At 46.4% G+C, this 17,490-nt stretch overlaps 2 protein-coding genes across 7 annotated transcripts in view; one reads left to right on the top strand and one right to left on the bottom strand.

Moving 5' to 3' along the window:
- Positions 1-16,028, top strand: part of FRMD5 (FERM domain containing 5) — a 225,967-nt gene extending 209,939 nt beyond the window's left edge. The window contains exons 9-15 of one of the 3 annotated variants that reach the window (XM_084817685.1): positions 4,120-4,183; positions 5,265-5,356; positions 8,421-8,495; positions 9,128-9,196; positions 9,423-9,529; positions 12,755-13,107; positions 13,287-16,028. In XM_084817685.1, the coding sequence (XP_084673811.1) occupies positions 4,120-4,183; positions 5,265-5,356; positions 8,421-8,495; positions 9,128-9,196; positions 9,423-9,529; positions 12,755-13,107; positions 13,287-13,334 (808 nt within the window). In that variant the 3' untranslated portion in view covers positions 13,335-16,028. Of the gene's footprint in view, positions 1-4,119; positions 4,184-5,264; positions 5,357-8,420; positions 8,496-9,127; positions 9,197-9,422; positions 9,530-12,754 lie in introns of all 3 variants that reach the window. The other 2 variants (XM_084817683.1, XM_084817684.1) reach the window with 2 other exon arrangements.
- The window catches only part of WDR76 (WD repeat domain 76), a 38,419-nt gene continuing 35,231 nt past the window's right edge, over positions 14,303-17,490 (bottom strand). For 3 of the 4 annotated variants that reach the window (XM_084817680.1, XM_084817679.1, XM_084817682.1), the window contains exon 13: positions 14,306-17,368. In XM_084817680.1, the coding sequence (XP_084673806.1) occupies positions 17,113-17,368 (256 nt within the window). In that variant the 3' untranslated portion in view covers positions 14,306-17,112. Of the gene's footprint in view, positions 17,369-17,490 lie in introns of all 4 variants that reach the window. The other variant, XM_084817681.1, reaches the window with a different exon arrangement.

Below are 17,490 nucleotides of genomic sequence, written 5' to 3' on the forward strand. Positions count from 1 at the left end.
GAGGTGGCAAGCACTAAGATGGTTGAATACACAGGAATTCAAACCATGTGTATTATTGAATACTAAGACTTTTAAGAGCTAAGCACTCAGAGCCCTGGGACAAATCTGTTTCGGTTTCTCCCACATTTGGTTTTTTAAACAAGTACTTTTTGTCATGAATAGGGAGAACCTTGTGCATTTTGGTAAATTCTTATCAAAACCGAACTGAAACAAAATTCTCCCCCGTTCCTAGTTCTGATGATCTTATCACCAGTAAAGTGGGTGGGATTAGAATACATCTGGATTGTGAATCCCTAAGTGGGTGAAATCCATGGAATGCTGGTAACCCTAAGAAAGTATATATGACCATGATTTCTTGGATGGCTCCTGATCTCAGTGAGAGTGCAAAGAAAGCAAAGGCTGATGACAGAGCAGAAGGTGGAAGACTGCTGTGCAGTCTGACTTACATAGATCAAGTGGTGCATCTAGTTTTCTTAACCCTTCCTAATGTGTTTGAATAATGGGGGGAAACCCTCCCTAATCACATGAGACATGGGATCATTTGGTTTCGGAGCCTGCTGCGGTATCTCCAGCCCTCAAAACCAAGCCCTGTGTATGACCAACTCTGAATGCGGCTCGTCTTGGCTAGGTTAATGTCCCCAGCCATGCACTCAAGAGGCAAAGTCAGAGGATTCTGGCCTTGCTTTCAAATCTGAGTGAAGATGCACACAGGCGAATGGCCAGCCCTCTCCGCTGGGTTAGAAAGTAAGAGTTTGTTCTGAGTCTCCAGAGCTGTCTGAGATGACCAGGGCTCGATGGAGCAGTTGTAGCAGTGGACGGTCCTGACGGGAATGCAGCAGTGGCTGCAGACTTTGTGGGTGGCACTGATCTATCAGCAGCAGTTCCTTCCAATACAGTCACTGAAGTCACAGCCATTAGAAGATGTGGCGCTGATGCTGGCACTGGGAGGCCAGTGCCAGAAGCTGGATTTGTCCCAGCTTCAGGCCCCAAGCAGATTGCTTAACGTACAGCTCGTGATTTGATGTCAGGACAAGAGGAGGTGGGAGCTGCTGAGGGTGAAGCTCCTGTGGCTGGTGACGGCATCAGCCTGTGAGTGATTCCAGGAAAATGGCAAAGTTGAGGCTAATAGGGTTGGCTGTCAGAACAGTCATGTGGGGAGTGTGGCTCCCTCAAAGGGTGGGGGATCTTGGGAAGGTGACTGGGAATGTGCCCAGAGAAGGAATATCTGTTCCAATCGTGATCGTTTGGATCACGATAGTCCCAGTCCTGTCACTGTGGTGCCACCTGGGACTGGAGGACTACTGGGAGTACGAGTGGAGAACAAGAATGACATTATTCCCAGAGCAGAGTGACAGCTGAATCTTCCTTCACGGTGGTGATGGGACAGCACCCTCCACCGCACCAGAGGACAGCTGAGGGGCTGCAGGACTCTGTCCTCCGAGACCTCACCACCGTCCTGAGGCACCCGCCACCTGTGTCAGCCACCTCATGTTGCCTAATGGTAGGGCCAGCCCTGCAGGTCATCAGCTCTGAAGATGGGAGCCATGGGAGGGCAGATGCCAGACAGAGCCATTTCTCAGTACTTGAAGCCTGGAATTCCACAGCATGCGCCTCCAGCGTTGTTACCCAAAGAGAAGCCAAGCATCGAAAAGAACTACAATGGGACGCCTGCTTTGTCAATGCGTGGCACGAGCATATGCCTTGTGCTCAGCTCCCAAATGCATCATGTGGGGAAAACAGAGGTTACTCAATAATAAAATACCCTGGGCAAGCTAGCAACACTGAAAGTGAAATGAAACACCCGTAGCTAACAAGAGATGAGCAGTGAGGAGAAGAAAAATCCTCTCAGAGCTGCTGCTGTCATGACAGTCAGAAGGGAGCTGAGCAGGACAGTGCTTCCTTTGTCCACCAAAGCATGCGGAGACGTCACTGCTTTCATGAGGGAAGCCCCCGGCTGGAGCTGCAGAAGACTGCTGGAGAATGCTTTGCACAGGTGCAGAACCTGCATGTGGGGCTGCACAGACACGATGAGGGAGCTGACATTCATTTCAACTCTGGCTTAAGCAAGACATTTTATTTATTACGTTTCTGTACCACCCAATAGCCAAAGACATGGCACCATTCACACAATTAGCGAATCCTTTTTTTTTTTTTTTGACGAGTAACCACAGTGGGGTGTATGTGATCTGGAGTGGTGGGGTGGGGGGGAGCTTGAACCCTTTCCCCTGCACCGTGGTCCAGATCAGACCCCCATGCAAGCTATTTGCATTGGGAGGAAAGCTTCCATTGGTAGGTGTGGGCTCCCCCAATCTGAATTGGGACCATAGCTAGGGGTCAATGGTAACAGCCCCTACTTTCCCTGCCAGGGTCCTAATCCAGGTCACTCCAATGAAAAACATACCATTGCTAATTATGTGAATACTATTGCGTCTGGCGGCCTTCTAATTGCGAATCAACAAGCCAACAAATCCAAGGCTGATTGTTCTTTGTGCCCTGGTCTTTTCCTGTTATCCTTCTCAACCATGTATTCTCCGTTGTGGAGATCCATTTTAGTTGCTGGATGGAAGTGTTGTGGCAGAAGGCAGGCATAGCCAAAGGAAGGTGCTCTCTGCTTACTTGAAGCATGTCATGATTTTCCAAGACTTCGGATGTGGTATGAGGCTCCTGCGTGGCCCAGTCTCAGATCTGTACTTCGCCCCTCTTTGTTTCTGAAGTTGCCAGAGGCACCAGAGCCAAGTGTTTGGCCTTACAAAGGGCAGAGCAGCCCAGCACCGTCTCTTACCCAAGAGGCAGAGGACCGGAATTGTGTACCCAACGGGAGGAGGGGCCTTCCTGGCAATACTTTTGACTTCGTCCAGAACTCCCCTCTGTAATTATTTCTATATACAAGGTGCTTCACAGAGTTCAGCAGAGCGCAGCACAACATTCAGCAGCATATATGGAGTGCTTCGCAATATTCTGCTTTTGACCATGCAGCTCTCAAGGTAGATTGTTCCCCTGATATATCCTCTGATATCTTTCTGAATAGCTTTTCACCTGGGCCCCAGATCCCTGCTGTTACCATACACAAATGGCTAACCGGTGATACAGTGTTCTCATTCTCACCATGTTCCTATGAGAAAGTATTTAATCAACCCAATAGGAAAGCATGGTCCAGGATAGTTGATGTATAATACGAATAGCAAATCTGAGAGTGGATTCGCTCAGGCTGAATTCGCTCCCATTGCCAACCCAGAAAAGAACTCGGTTCTTCCCCCAGATGCCATCAGTGGCTTCTCCCATCTTCAGCTGTATTTCCTCCAGAGGAGCATGACTGCCCCCCTCTCCTCGGGGCGTGAGCAGAGCTGTGATCTGGTCCATGCAATGCACAGTTAGTGTCACTTCTCTTGCTTTGTATTGTATCCCGTTGTTGATGTACCCCAGTATCCTGTTTGCCTTTTTTACTGCAGCCATACACTGGGCTGATGGCTTCAAGGATTTTTCTACAATAACCCCTAAACCCCTTTCCTGGTCAGTACGCTGCATGACTGTTCCATGTAATCTGTACTCTCAGTATTTAGTTTGTTGCCCCCAAGCATATTCTTTTGTACATTTGTCTGCATTGAACTGCATTGTCCATGTTATTGGCACAGTCACCTAAAAGACCCTCCCCAGACCCCGCTCCAGACGTGGTCGCATTGTTACTCATTCTTTGCTGTATCTCAGATTTTGGGCTCATCAGCTAAGTGTGGTTATCTTACATTTGATATTCTCATCCAGATACGCACCTGTGTGATAAACAAAGTTTTCAAGTGGCTCCTGGACCTCCCTCGCCCACTACGGCTCACTCTCTTTGCTGAGATCCCTCTCCCACCTCCACCACTATTTTTGAGCCAGGAGTCCTCTTTCACCCGTTTACAGTGTGGATGAACTGCAAATGTTGGACTTGAAGTTCCTGCAACTGCTGTCCTTAAAACATTTTGTTTCTTAACTTTGCGTGTCATGCAAACAATTTGGTTTAAATTTCTGCATCTTGCCAGAACCTATTCCACGCTGTGTGTGGGCTCCGCATTCGTAATGCTGTGTGGTGGAAGATGGGTTTTGTTCCCTGTTATGAAAGTGGTGTTTTTGTGCTTGTAGGAATGAAGTGACAAAAATGAAATTTGAAGGCAAGACGTTCTATTTATATGTAAGTCAGAAAGAGGTGAGTGCCTTCTGCCAAATGTGCACAGGTACCATTTTGCTTCTGTTCCAAAACTGATGTTTAGTAGCAGCTAGGATGTTGGAGAAATTCAAAATGGATTCCGATGAGTTCAGATGAGTTCAGATTTCTGTGAATCTGACTGGACTGGCTTTTTACCTTTGGGGGGATTTGCACACATTTGCACATTAATGCTAATTCGCACTTGCGATAATGTGCATTAGTGCAAATGTGCATTAGCACAAGTGCAAATTAGCATGAATGTACATCCCTTTAAAAATGCAATTCCTTCAATGAGCAGATGACAGAATTAAAGACGCCTGACAATCCGCAAAACACAGACAGAATGGATTTAACAAAATCCATGCATCCCTTGTAGAAGTGCTGCAATATGGCTCTATTTCTGCCCATGGTAGAAGCGCCACACATCAGATACACTACATGGGTTTGGGTGTATCCAGTTTAAGTATTTATGAGGTAATAAAGGTAATAAAGATATTGCCTGATTTTTTTATGGACCAGCATGGCCGACTGTGTTTTGTGTTCATTAATTTCTGGTTGTCCATTCCAGTCCGAAGCTACGTAAGCAAACACAAGACATACAGTCCACACAAGGCGAGACAAATGCTCTCTTGGACATGAGGGATAGATTAGAGATGGGATTTGGAACTGCAGTGTTGCTGGTGCGAGCATGAACAAAGCTGAATTTGGACATTATTTCTAGTAGTGGAGACAAAAAAGGCAGCCTTCTATGCAAGAAGCCTCAAAAATAGCATTACAAGTCCACCTTCTTCTTATGCTGCATAGATAAAATTACCCCAATTTTATCTATACAATGAAATGACTTCTGGAATGTCATGACCTGGCGCTGTCCGGCAGAGATGGCAATGTCTGGGATATCATGGTGCTTGTAGAGCAGTTCGGATTAAAGCAAACCATCGCCTTTCTGGCGTGGAAATTGCATCGCAGCTCTTATTTCATTCAGATAGTATTGAGGGAACTTGCATTTGAGCCAGCTTGGCAAGTGGCCGTGTGAGAATCAAATTTGTCAATTAACCTTAGGATTTTTCTGGGCTTTTCATAGGAGAAGAAAATTGTCCTGACATACTTTGCTCCAACCCCTGAAGCCTGCAAGCACCTCTGGAAATGCGGGATTGAAAATCAAGCTTTTTATAAGTAAGCATAAGATCATTTTCCCCAGGATTTGTTTTGTCCTTAGGCAGGTATGATCATTCACAGCAGCCAGTGAAAAGAAGCCAGGACAAAGCCAGGAAAGCTTGCATAGAACTTCGATGGCTTCCTCCTTTCTCTGCAAAACCCAGGGAGGACACGGTGGGAAGGGCCTGCGCTCCTGAGAGGCTCTCTCTCATTTCTGCCAGGGCCATCCCATTTTAGCTGCAGTGTGGCTCTAGGGCTAAATGGAGGGCAGCTAAGCTTCACAAGCTCCACTGAGCCTCTGGTCAGCAACGATAGAGCCAGTTCGACAAGTAAAGAATGGTAGGCCAGTGCGTGAAGTGGGCTGCCTGCACTGCCCGAAATGCCATCCCATCTCTACATGTCCTTTTCAGTGGACCAGCTCTGGCTGTCCAAATATATCCTGTTTTGGTCTCTCCATATTGTCTGGTATTTTGCTTAGAAAGCAGAAGCCAGTTTTTACTATTGAGTGTTCTTTTAATCAGTTGGCTGCATGACAATATATACTGCTTTGTTGTGCTTGGACATCCCACAATCAGGCAGCCTCATTATATTAACAGGAAATGAAGCTGCTTTACAAATTTTCTCGTTCTTTTCTGGAAGAGTAACAGCAATGATAAATAGTCTCTCATTTGTGCATCCCCTGAAACAGATGATGGCCTTGATCCCCCATAAAGAATCAAGGGGCCTGTTCACGCTACACGACAGCCCACCGTGGCTTTACCCGTGGGGGCTGTTGCATCATGCCAAGTGCCCATGGGGGCTTTTTTTGCAAGGTGTCCACGGGCACCCAGCTTGCCATGTCATACGAACTCAGGAGGCAGGGGTTTGTGGGTTAGACAACCCTCCAATAACCCATGGCTTGTTTTAGGGTTATTGGAGGGTTGTGTAACCCTCAAACAACCCCTGCTGCCTGGGTTCACATGACATGGTAAGTCATGGCAAGCCGGGCGCCCACAGTCACCATGCAAAAATGGCGCACATGGTTGCCTAGCACAACGCGACAGCCCCCACAGGTAAATTAACCCACAGTGGGCTGGCATGTTATGCAAATCAGGTTGGTGCCTTATGAAAGTGTAGGCTTTATGGATTTTAGGTGGAACCTGTAGCTACATAAGCTACAGGCAGAGTCCTGGTTATAAGGCCTCACTCCACCAGTGAAGTTGCCCATCTAGTTTTGGAATCCCTGCTTATAGAATCATAGAATAGTAAGGTTGGAAGGGGCCTACAAGGCCATCAAGTCCAACCCCCTGCTCAATGCAGGAATCCAAGTCAGAGCATCCCTGACAGATGGCTGTCCAGCCTCATCTTGAAGGCCTCCAGTGTGGGAGAGCCCACCGCCTCCCCAGGTAATTGGTTCCATTGTCGTATTGCTCTTACATTGGCTCCAGCAATTGGATTACAGGGAGATGTTGACCCTTCCCACCCTCTGCATTCAGCCTAGGGGCCTGAATTCAAACATCTTGAGTGTTTCTCAGTCCAGAAGACCCTTATTTCATCTTGTTATGAATCTCAGTGAAAGTCAAGCCTTTTCATTTGCTTCACTATTCCCTATCACTTGGAGTCTCTCTCTCTCTCTCCGGGCTAAAAGCCACCACATTATCTGGCCCATTGAGTTGAAATCCATGCAGAGTGGCAAAGGATGTAGTTACCCAGCCATCCCCCTTGCACATGTATGAGCACATGCTCTTCAGTAACGTGCACCACGTGTGCATAGTAGGTTACCCTTAACTTTTAATACAGCAGGTCACCTTCACCTTTTCCTTTAACTTTGCATGGTTTATGGACCATGTGCTTTGACTTCGAATGCAAAGAAGGAAAGCTCCTGCAGAAAGAGTCAAGATGTTTGAAACTAACCTTCTTGGTAATTGGCAATACAAAAGCACGGGGGCCTTGGGGGCGTATCAGTCCCTGGGCAGGTTGAGAACCGGGGAGGGTCTCTCTTATCTGTCCACGACAGTAGCCTGTACATAATTTTTAATGTATTGTGCTAGCTCAATGCTTTCAAAACCCAAGTGACACTCTGGGCTGGGAGTAGGCAACCTGCATCCCTGGACACCTTTCATGGTGCCTGCCAAGGTGCTGTACCCTTCCCACTTCTTTCAAAAAAATTAACAATTTTTCTTATTGGCAGCTGGGATCGCGCCCAAGCAAAGCGAGGGCCTCCAGGCACCTCCATTTCCCATGAGCGCCTCTGGGCCACACAAGGGGTTCGGGGACATTCCGGGAAGTGAAGGTGGTGGACGGCTGCAAGCCAACGCTCTCCTCTTGCACTGCAGCCAGCTGCCAAGAAAAAGGAGGGGTGGGGGGAGAACAAGGGACTCCTGTCACTTCTGTCTGGTAAGCTGGGGGGGGGGCGGCTAGGCAGGGCAGCAGTAAGCCAGCTCGGGGGCGGAGGAAGCCAGCGGGGGCTGGGGGTTGGGAGGGCTGTGTGCTTGTATGTCTGATGGACAGGGGCTGCACGTCTGTGAGAAAGGGGGGGAGGGAGGGAGGGAGAAAGGGGCTTAGGGGGATTTCGGAGGGATCCTGGAAAAGAGTGGTTTATCATGTGCTTGCAGGGAGGAGTGTAAGGAAGAAGTGCGTGTGTATGAATGTATGGGGTGTGTGTGAGAGAGAGAGAGAGAGCGCATCTGGGTGGTGAGCTGAGGTGAGAGAGGGTGTGTGAGTGGTGATCCACACTGAGGGGAAAAAAGAGATAAGGGGAATGAGTTGGCTGGCAGAAATGGGGGAGGGAAAAACAGTTTGCCTGCTGTGGTATTTTCTTCCCCACCCCCATCCCTGCTCTTCTAATCGTGCTAAAAACTGGATTTAAAGGAGCTTAGTGTGTTGGGGCTCAGACCTCCACCTCTGCCTTGTACTCAGGCTTTTGGGCAAGTTACTTGTCCTTTATGACTAGCCACAACTCCTATGGCAACCATTTTGTGGTGGCGGATGATAGTTTCTCAAATGGCCAAGTGTGCCCATAGGCCCCAAAAAGGTTGCTTGCCCCCAGCTTGGGCTGTGGCTAAATAAAGTCCTTTTTGCCAACGTCTGCTTCTTTGTCCAGATTGGAGAAGTCAAGCCAAGTTCGTACAGTATCCAGCAGCAACTTATTTTTCAAAGGGAGTCGGTTCCGATACAGGTAAATAATGACCGTAAGTAGCAGTTACTGTATATACTCTTGGACACACCCTCTGGATGGCTTCAAGGATAAGCCTGTGCTACATTTAGCTGTGTTCAGTTTGAGATAAAATTAAGGGAGATCTCAGTACAAGACTGTTTGTTTATTAGAGATGATTCTGTTATCATGCAGGGATTCAAGGTCTTGCCTTCTCTTTCGTTTTTTAGTGGAGTGTTTGCAGCTTGTCAGAATATGTGAGATGCATGGGCAGTTGTCGTTCGTCCACATTCCGCTTTCACACCCTGTACTGTAAAGCCAAGAAGGGGTTTCTTAGAGAATCCCCTGTGTGAGATGCCAGTGAAGCCAATTTCATACTTCAAAATGGAATTGGGAAAGGAAATGCAGCATATTTTTTCCAAACATAGCGCAATCACCTACCCAACGGATGTATTAGACTACTAAAGTAGAAAAAAAACACCAGGCTCTTTTTAAAGTAATTGTGCCTGCTTGCCATGCAGGAAGATGTTTGTGTCGCAAGCAAACATGATTTTTGTAACAAGGACAGGCAATAGCGGGATCAATCTTCATGCTAGTGATAAGAGAGATGATGCTTTCTTTTCTTGTCACTGTTCCTGTTCTTCGATCACTTTCAGTGGCCGAGTTGCAAAGGAAGTGATGGAATCTAGTGCCAAGATCAAGAGGGAGCCTCCAGAAATACACAGGTAAGGGTCAGTATGCAGCCTCAGAGACAGGTGACAGGCTTACCTGTGCGAAACACGTTTTGTGCTGGGGCGAGCAGTTGCAAAGTTTGCCAGGGGTCCATTTTCCATTGCTGTACCTGAGTGTTCTGCAAGGAGCCCTCTCCTGGGCTTGGGTAGTGACCGAAGAAGCAGGCTGGCTTCTGACTGTTGCATTCCCAGTGCCGGTTTGTGTGCTTCCTTTCTACAGGGCAGGACTAGTTCCTAGCCGTAGCTGTCCTTCTATTACTCACGGGCCACGGCTAAGCAGCGTCCCCAGGACCCGAAGGAGAGCTGTGCACATCTCTATCATGGAAGGTGAGATTTTGGCACTACAGTGGCTCTGTGCACCTTCAGGGCTCTTTTCGGATTTTCACTTTTTTGCACACACCTAAACACACAGTTTTTGAAGTCCCCCCCCTCCCCCGGTGATACAATAAAATGCGGGGTAGGGTTGACTGTGAGCTGCAAGCTCAATATAAATCTTTAATCTTCTCTATTTGATTGGAATGTGAATCTGTTTTGTGGAACTGGGTACTGAACCCCCCCCCCCCCATGATTTTAAAGAGAGAGAGAGGTAGAGGTGTTGGTGTAAAGCCAAAACAGAGTATCAAGAAACATATTTTAAGGTAAACCTTCTGGCTTTTGCCCTCCTCGGTAGCCGTGCTTAATGGCAGGATGTGCTGCATCACCCTCTTGTGGCTGAACTGGCGTCCCAAGACATTTTTATGGAAAGCTATGGCAGAAGGCTGTTTCATATAGTTCTTGACCTACTCTACTTTTATGTGATAGACTGGTCAATTCCTGCAGTTATTGTACTGGTGTAGAATCCAATGCACTCGCTAAACATTTTGCCACCTGCATGTTAGTCTGCAAAATTTTCCCTGAGATTGAACCTCTTAAGTACAATTTCTCACATCAGTGTGGGGTATTCTTTTCTCTTCAGACATAGCACACCAGCTAAAGGCAATCTTTTCGTAATGATGATGTGTAAAACATCAACCCTGCAATCTCTTTCCATGGCAAGTACTCGCTGAGACGATTAAAACAAGGCTGTATCATGGTTACACCCGGTAAACAGAGCTGTGGAGTTAATTGTCCAAAATGTGGCCCTCAGTGTCAAAACCAGTGTGAGGAATGCAGATCGGCTTCCTCGTAGGGTGCACCACCTTAGGGCTGCCGCACTGGCTAGTATGCCTGGGGCTACAAACAGGAGCAAGTTGAGTTTTTTACGCGCGCGCACAGACACACACACACACACACGTGACAAATTCAGCTGCAGTTAAGTGAAACTCCTTCTCTAGCAGCTTCTAACAGCCAAAGCCAGTCGCCTCCCCATGCAAGGGTGCACTGCGGGGTGCAGGACCTCAGGTGCAGAGTCCCAATCCAGACGGCCCTGCCCCCTTTCCCCCAACCACCAATCATCTGGCGGTTTCCCGACTTTTGTGGTTTTTTCCCCCATTCCGAAAGGTTGAACTCCCTCTCCTAAGGCCGGCTTGCTGGCAGCCAGAGCCTTAAGCTCAGATAGGATGGCATTTTGACTCCGCCCCCTTTGCGTCGGACAAAAGTGGAACGCGGCCCCCTAGAGCTCCTCCTCAGTGGAGTCCCGCCCTCGGGCTGAAAGAGGTTCTGCTCCCCTGAGCTGCAGGCTCGGGCTGTGGCGTGTTGCAGCAGCAGCAGGATAGACCGCAGCTGGGGAAATACTAGAGTAGAGAAATGCCTCTGGCTGAAAAGGAGAGTTAAGGCGATCACAGGGTCACTCATGAAGGCCATTTGCCTTAAAGCGCAGAAATTGTATGCTAACTGGGTCACTTCTGCGCCACGTAAGCCAAGGGCGCCGAACCTCTTTCAGCCAGACAGCGGAATTCTTTGTCAGGGAAGCTCTTGCAGCTGCATTTCAGTCCAGAGCAGGACCGCAGGCAAAACAGGTGGGCCCCAAATTCCAGGATATTTCAGCTTAAAGTGCTACTCCCAGCAACTCATCCGTAGGAGGGATCTCAACCTTGTAGAATGGGGGGAAACCACAAAAGCCAGGAAACCACCCCATGGTAGGAGGCCAGGTGGGGCCTGGGGAAGGGGCGTGGCCAACTGGGGGACACCGGAGTGTCTTGCTGCTCAGGCCTGAGGCTCCGCCCCCCTGGCGTTAGCCGCAAAGGTGCTCACCGAGTTCACTCCCTGGGCTCCTTGCGCCCACACACTCCTTTGGTCTTTCAGCCCCAGCCTCTTTCTCTCCACTCCTTACTGAAGCTGGGACCAGTTCTGTCATCACCAAATCATAACGCTGGGGGGGCAGGGGGATGGGACTTGCAAGCCGTTTCTCCTAATGTTCAACCCAGGTCTACCCTCCTATAGCTTGAGCTCATTAGATCTTGTCCTTCCCTCTTTAGCAAGGACAAGCATTTGCGTTCTTCTACATGACAGCACTTCAGCAGTGTTCTTGTTCCCGGCCATTCTCCCTTCTCCGGGCTAACACACGCAGGTCTTCAGCATTTCCTCACAGGGCTAGTTTTCTGTACCCCTGACCGTCTTTGGTGCTGCACTGGAGAGTTATTTATATGCTGCTTTTCCACAGTAAATTTGTGCCCCAAACAGCTCGTAACACATAAAATTTACATCAAATGTTTAAAAATACGTTACTAGCTATCCTAGTGCATGAATCTTTAGTTTGCAGACACTTTATCTGCTGTGTTTGCCTTCTTTTTTTAGCTATTGCTGCTCATTAACACCCCCCATGGCCATTTGTACTGTAATGCTGTTTATTAGACAGCATGTAAACATTTAAAATAAAATAACAAATAGTGACGTTTTTGATGAGCAACCTCGTCATCCGAATCTTCCGCTGCAATGTGGGGCAGCTGGTGGTCAGCGTACTCCTAGGTCCTCTCTGTCCTCAGCATCAGGGTTGCCCCCAGCACTTCTCTTGCTCGCATGTAAGCACACATCCCCCCCCCCCACGCCACTAGAGCAGCTACGTTCTCCCCACACACAGGCCGGTGGCACTGCTGACCTGCAACCCGCATGAGGTGCACCCTCCACGGAGGCCTTTTCCACCTCCCAGAATGTGCCCCTTTCCCTGCCGTCCAACTTCTGCTGCTGCAGTCCAGTGATCTCCATTCCCCTTTGGGGGAGGAGGCTCCTGCAAGGAAGCCACAACTTGTCCTTCATCTGCTTTCCATTTAAATGGAAGAAACGTTGAAACCTCCTAACTTCAGGAATACGTGACAGATTTTCATTAAGTGAGCCCTCCCTGCAATGTATTTGCATGTTTTACGTAATCCGCCAAAGAGAAATTTAAGGTATGGGACAAAAAGGTTGTGTAACCATCTCAATGCAAAGTTTAAATTACTATAACTCTATTACCTCCTGGACTTTTTGAAATTTGGCTTGATTATACCCCTCACTGACAAGATTGCCTTGATTCTGCAACAAATAGAATTTCCAATCTATAAAGGTAAGTGCTGAAAGACGACATGCTACAGCTGCACCATGAGGCAGCTAGTCCTTGCTCTCATTTCATACCAGCCCATCCTTCTGCTTCTCCAGGCCTTGAGTCGCTGCGGGACAGTGCCCACTCAACCCCCGTGCGGTCAGCCTCCCACAGCGATGCCTTCCTGCCACGTTCGCGGGCCAGCAGGGCCGAGAGCAGCGAGCGTGTGGCTGTCATTTCAGATGAGATCTACAGCCCGTCGGACAGCATGCTCCCCACGCCGGTAGCAGAGCACAGTTTTGAGCTGATGCTGCTCTCCAGGCAGATCAACGGAGCCCCTTGCAGTATAGAGGAAGAAAAGGAGTCTGAAGCCAACACACCCACTGTGGCCGAGGCAGAGGAGCTGGGAGGGGAACTCCGGGCCTTGTGTCAGGGTGTGGGCAGCAGTGGCGCAGCGCAAGCAGAACAGGTGAATACATTTGTGTTGAGTGTTCTCCGTTTGCTCCTTGTGACGGTCGGGCTCCTCTTTGGTTTGCTCCTCCTCCTCCTCCTCCTTGCTGAGTCTGACCTTGACATTGCCTTTTTCCGTGATATTCGTCAGACCCCCGAGTTTGAACAATTCCATTATCAATACTTTTGTCCCCTCAGGCGATGGTTTGCCTGCAAAATCCGCTCCGTGCTCAGCCTGCTCATTGACACCTGAAGGCAGGACTCCTCTAGTAACTAGCCAGGTGGAATGCAGAAGATCCAGCTACCCATTCCCAGAAAATGGGACACATCGTGGCACCATCGGCACATAAAATAAGTCCTCCTTTCACGAATCAAAGTACACTGCGGCCCAGGAGAGTTATTTCCAAGCAGAAGAAAGGGATAGACTCATGCCAGATTCAAACAAATGCACATTTCTTCACAGGTCCTTGTCCTGGAAGTTTCTTCAACAGGCCCACTTTCCAATTTTTAAATTATTCTGCACTCTTCAAGTTTCGTTTTAGCTTTCATAGAGGAGTTCATTTCAAAAACTTCAAGTAAAGAGTTTATTTTATTACTGCTATTATTGCATTAAATGCCAGCCTCCAGCTGGGACACTAGTTCAAGAAGACAGCTATTATTTTATGCAGGAGCTTTTGTAATGGTGCTACTGAGTTGTAATTTTAATATTATAGTATTATTATTTTATTAAAACTGCCACTGTGCACAGCACTACCACCTTAACTGTAGTCATCTGAAGAAAATGTGATCTTGCTATCTTACCAATAAACTTCTGGCTTAACTTGGAGTACTGGGAGGGGGAGGCAACATTCTGAGACCGTGCGATCATCTAGCATTTTAGTTCTTTTCAAGCAATAGGTAGGCATGAGATCAGGTCAGCAGTTGAGGTGTTAAATCTATTTCTTCCCTTAAGCATGGAATGGTGTGACTTTGACAACCTGTCTTTTGTGATTTTAAGCCTCTTGGCTTTTAAGTCCCCAAATAAAGCAAGAGTTAGTATACAGGGAGAGTAAATATATGTATTTGATTACATTTGGCCAAGTCTTACTATATAGGTAGTAGTGATCATCTGGATTTCTTCAAAAGGCATTTTGCCTCAGAAAGCTGTACTTGTTTTTGTACTACAGAAGAACTTGTTTCAACCTATATTTTAAAAAACGAAATGCTATTTTGTTAATGAACAAACCAAGTCTTTTTTACTTTATGAATTGGGAAAATATGATGTGGTATACAATGATGGGGTAAACAAAAGATTATGATTTTTTTAATGGAATTTGAACATCGTACTTACCCGTTTATAGTTTCTGGAGGAAGGAAAAACATGTTCTCTTGTGCCATTTCAAATGATAAAGAGAACAGAAATTACAGAAGTGGACATAGCATTGAAATGAAAACAAGTAAAACAATCTGACCAACATTGTCTCCAAATTGAAGGGAATTCAGACAGATTTTCTACTTTGTTTTGTGATATGGGTAGTATTATCTAACAGCCTGCCAAATAGCAGTTCATTTGTAAAGGGAGCAATAAAAAGTGAGTACACTTCAACATGGGCAGAACGAGAGAATGAAAATCAGACTGGCAAGTGTTTTATTTCATCTCAGGGAGAGATTTCAAGTCATCTGGGAATCTAATCAGAAATATTTCAAGAAGCTGGTTTCATTATCTTTTTTCTGACCATGTTACACAATTTCAGCATGCGCACGCGCCCTCCAGGTTCATGCAGAACTGAAGCACTGCCAGAACTTGTGTGAAGGAGGGTGCGTGGATGTGTGCTCTCAAGCACTGATTTCCTTTCCAAGTTCAGTTACGCTCTGCCCACAACTGGTCATTCATCATTTGGAAAAAGAGCACAATAACAATATTAGCAATACAGTTAAGTACTGGCAAAAGACTACTGGACTCGGACTGGGTGTGCATATTGTACATTAGAAAGGATTCTCTGATATTTCAACGTATCATAGAAATGCAACAGGTATTTGACCTTAATATTGACCATCAACTGCAACTGCCAGAGGGCAGATCATAAGAGCTGAAAGAGATTTCGGCTCTCACTCATAACTTTTTACAGGTACATTAAATTTCCGAATGCCTGCCAGAAGATTAAAGGGTAGATTTTACAAGGATATGCACTGTTTTATGCAACAAAACAACAGTCAACTTCTAGTGTGGTGTTCCTACCTCAGTCTGTAGTAAGCGATGCTTCTATGCAGTGAGTGAAGAGTCTTACTTCAATATTCTCCATCCCAGATAAAGACGCGGTGTTTCATGTTTTAACTGTTGTTGTTCTTCATGCCTCGAAACTGCCCTATTATATTTGTGACTATTTTGTACAATAAACGCCTTCATTTTCAAAGTGGGCAACATATGTATACTGACGGTGGCAACTCATTTTAAAACAGCCGCTTGCTTTTCGAAACCTCGGGCACAATTTAGAGCAAAATTCTCCTGGGTGTTCCCATGGGGGCTTGCACATGAAAAGTTCCTAGTGAACTGTGCCCTATTTTTGCCAAATATTTTATCCCGAGAACTTTCCAGCTGGCAACTGAAAAAGTAGTTTCCCTGTTTTGCCCCATGTTGTGTCTCATGTTTCACTACTAAGTTGTTCCAGGTCTCATATGTATAAACTGTGGTGATTTCCATAGGCTGCTGTATTAGAGGAAACAAACTCTTAATAAGGCTTAGGGTACTGCATCTTTAAGCAGTAGACGGTAAATTACCTGAAAATGTGAATTTTAGTTTTCATAATATAGATGTTAACCTTTCATGTGCCAAATGCTGTACGTTGCATTTTTCCTTCAAAACAATGTACTTTTTTCTACATATTCAACCTGTAGTTAGTGTAAAATCATTGGTGCCATATAAAAGTATTTTTAAATTTAAATAAATATTTAATTATGATGAAAAGTATTTTTTGTTGAGTAAATTGATGGGGATGGTTTAATCATGTGAACTGCTGATGGAGACATTTCTAAATGCATAGGGGAGCAGTCCTCTCCCCATGCCATTTCTCCATGCTCAGAAACAAAGCATGGAGACAGGGAAAAGGGGGCGGGGAGGGGACCGCAGGAGCTGCCTGCTGTTGGGTCTCCAGGCCCCTTCCCTCCCCCTCCCCGAAGCCTTGCCTGGGCAATTGCCTGTCTAGGCAAAAATGCAGGGCAGCCGGAGCACGGAGGAGAGGCTCCCCTCCGTGCTCCAGCAGCCCCAGATAGGATATTCATCAGCCTCCGATTTCTCAAGCTGGCAACTATCCAGACAAGATTGTACCCTAAAAGACTGACTGTTATAGTGGAAAAATTCTTTCAAGATCTTCATCCTTATGTTTTCAGAAACTGAATCAGAGCCAACTAAATTTTAAAAAACATACTTCAGTGTCATGTCATACAATTCTAACCTAATTTCTTGTTACACTATTACATGTGGCTGCATGGCTTTCCAAGCTTTTATTAACAGCTACAGTGCGTGGCGGGCATGCCCAGCAGCGCTCTGCAGTATTCATTCTCCTGACCTAAGGCGCCATCTAGAATTCCAGTGGAACAGGTATCATCGCATTTTCCATCTTACCATTCATAAACTTTATTAACATGCTATTAACATTTTACATCCACTAATTTGAACATGTCCTTGTCTTCTATATGCTCTTGAAGCACACCAACCCAACCCAAAATACTATTAACAACTAACTTCTGAATTAAACATTTTATGGTGCATAGTCCTTTGTTTCTGAGTCACTGTGAACCCATCTAATAAACTGAAACCATTTAACAGTGCCAGTTCAGAACGTTGCTGTATTGGAATGCCAAGCCTAGCCTTATTCATTCCCATTACTGACAATCTACATCATTTTAAGATCTGCAATTGAATATATCTTTTTCTGAGTAAATGTCTTTGTCTCGAGTGAAAATATACATTACAAGAAAACTAAAATGCAAATCATTTTTGCTTTTATAACAGCAAAAATTAGTTAAAAATAAGAGTCAGCTTTTTTCATTCTTTGAAAACATGGAGGCGGCCACTGGAATTACCACCAACTACAATGTACTTGCTAGGATGCCAAGCATTGATAGAACAAACAGAAGCAAGATGGTCTTCACTGAAGAAGGAATGCACCAGTTCCCCCACAGCATGAAAGGCTTGGATTTGTCTTGGTTGAGACATACTTCCCACCACAAAGCAGTCATCTCTTTTTGGATCCCATATAGCTCTGAACCTTGTTAGCCACCGTCCTGTGTTGTTGTTATGCCTATTCAGAAAGGAGACAGTTGGATTCGTTTATAGAACCAGGTGATCTTAATTTTTACTCACATGCCCTCTAAAAGGAAAGCTATTCACCTACAGTCAAATGCTTTGTCCTGGTCACTGAAG

The sequence above is a fragment of the Heloderma suspectum genome, chromosome 11 (assembly GCF_057233095.1).
Source record: "Heloderma suspectum isolate Gila_16-S chromosome 11, 16-S_ref, whole genome shotgun sequence".
Classification (NCBI taxonomy): Eukaryota; Metazoa; Chordata; class Lepidosauria; order Squamata; family Helodermatidae; genus Heloderma; species Heloderma suspectum.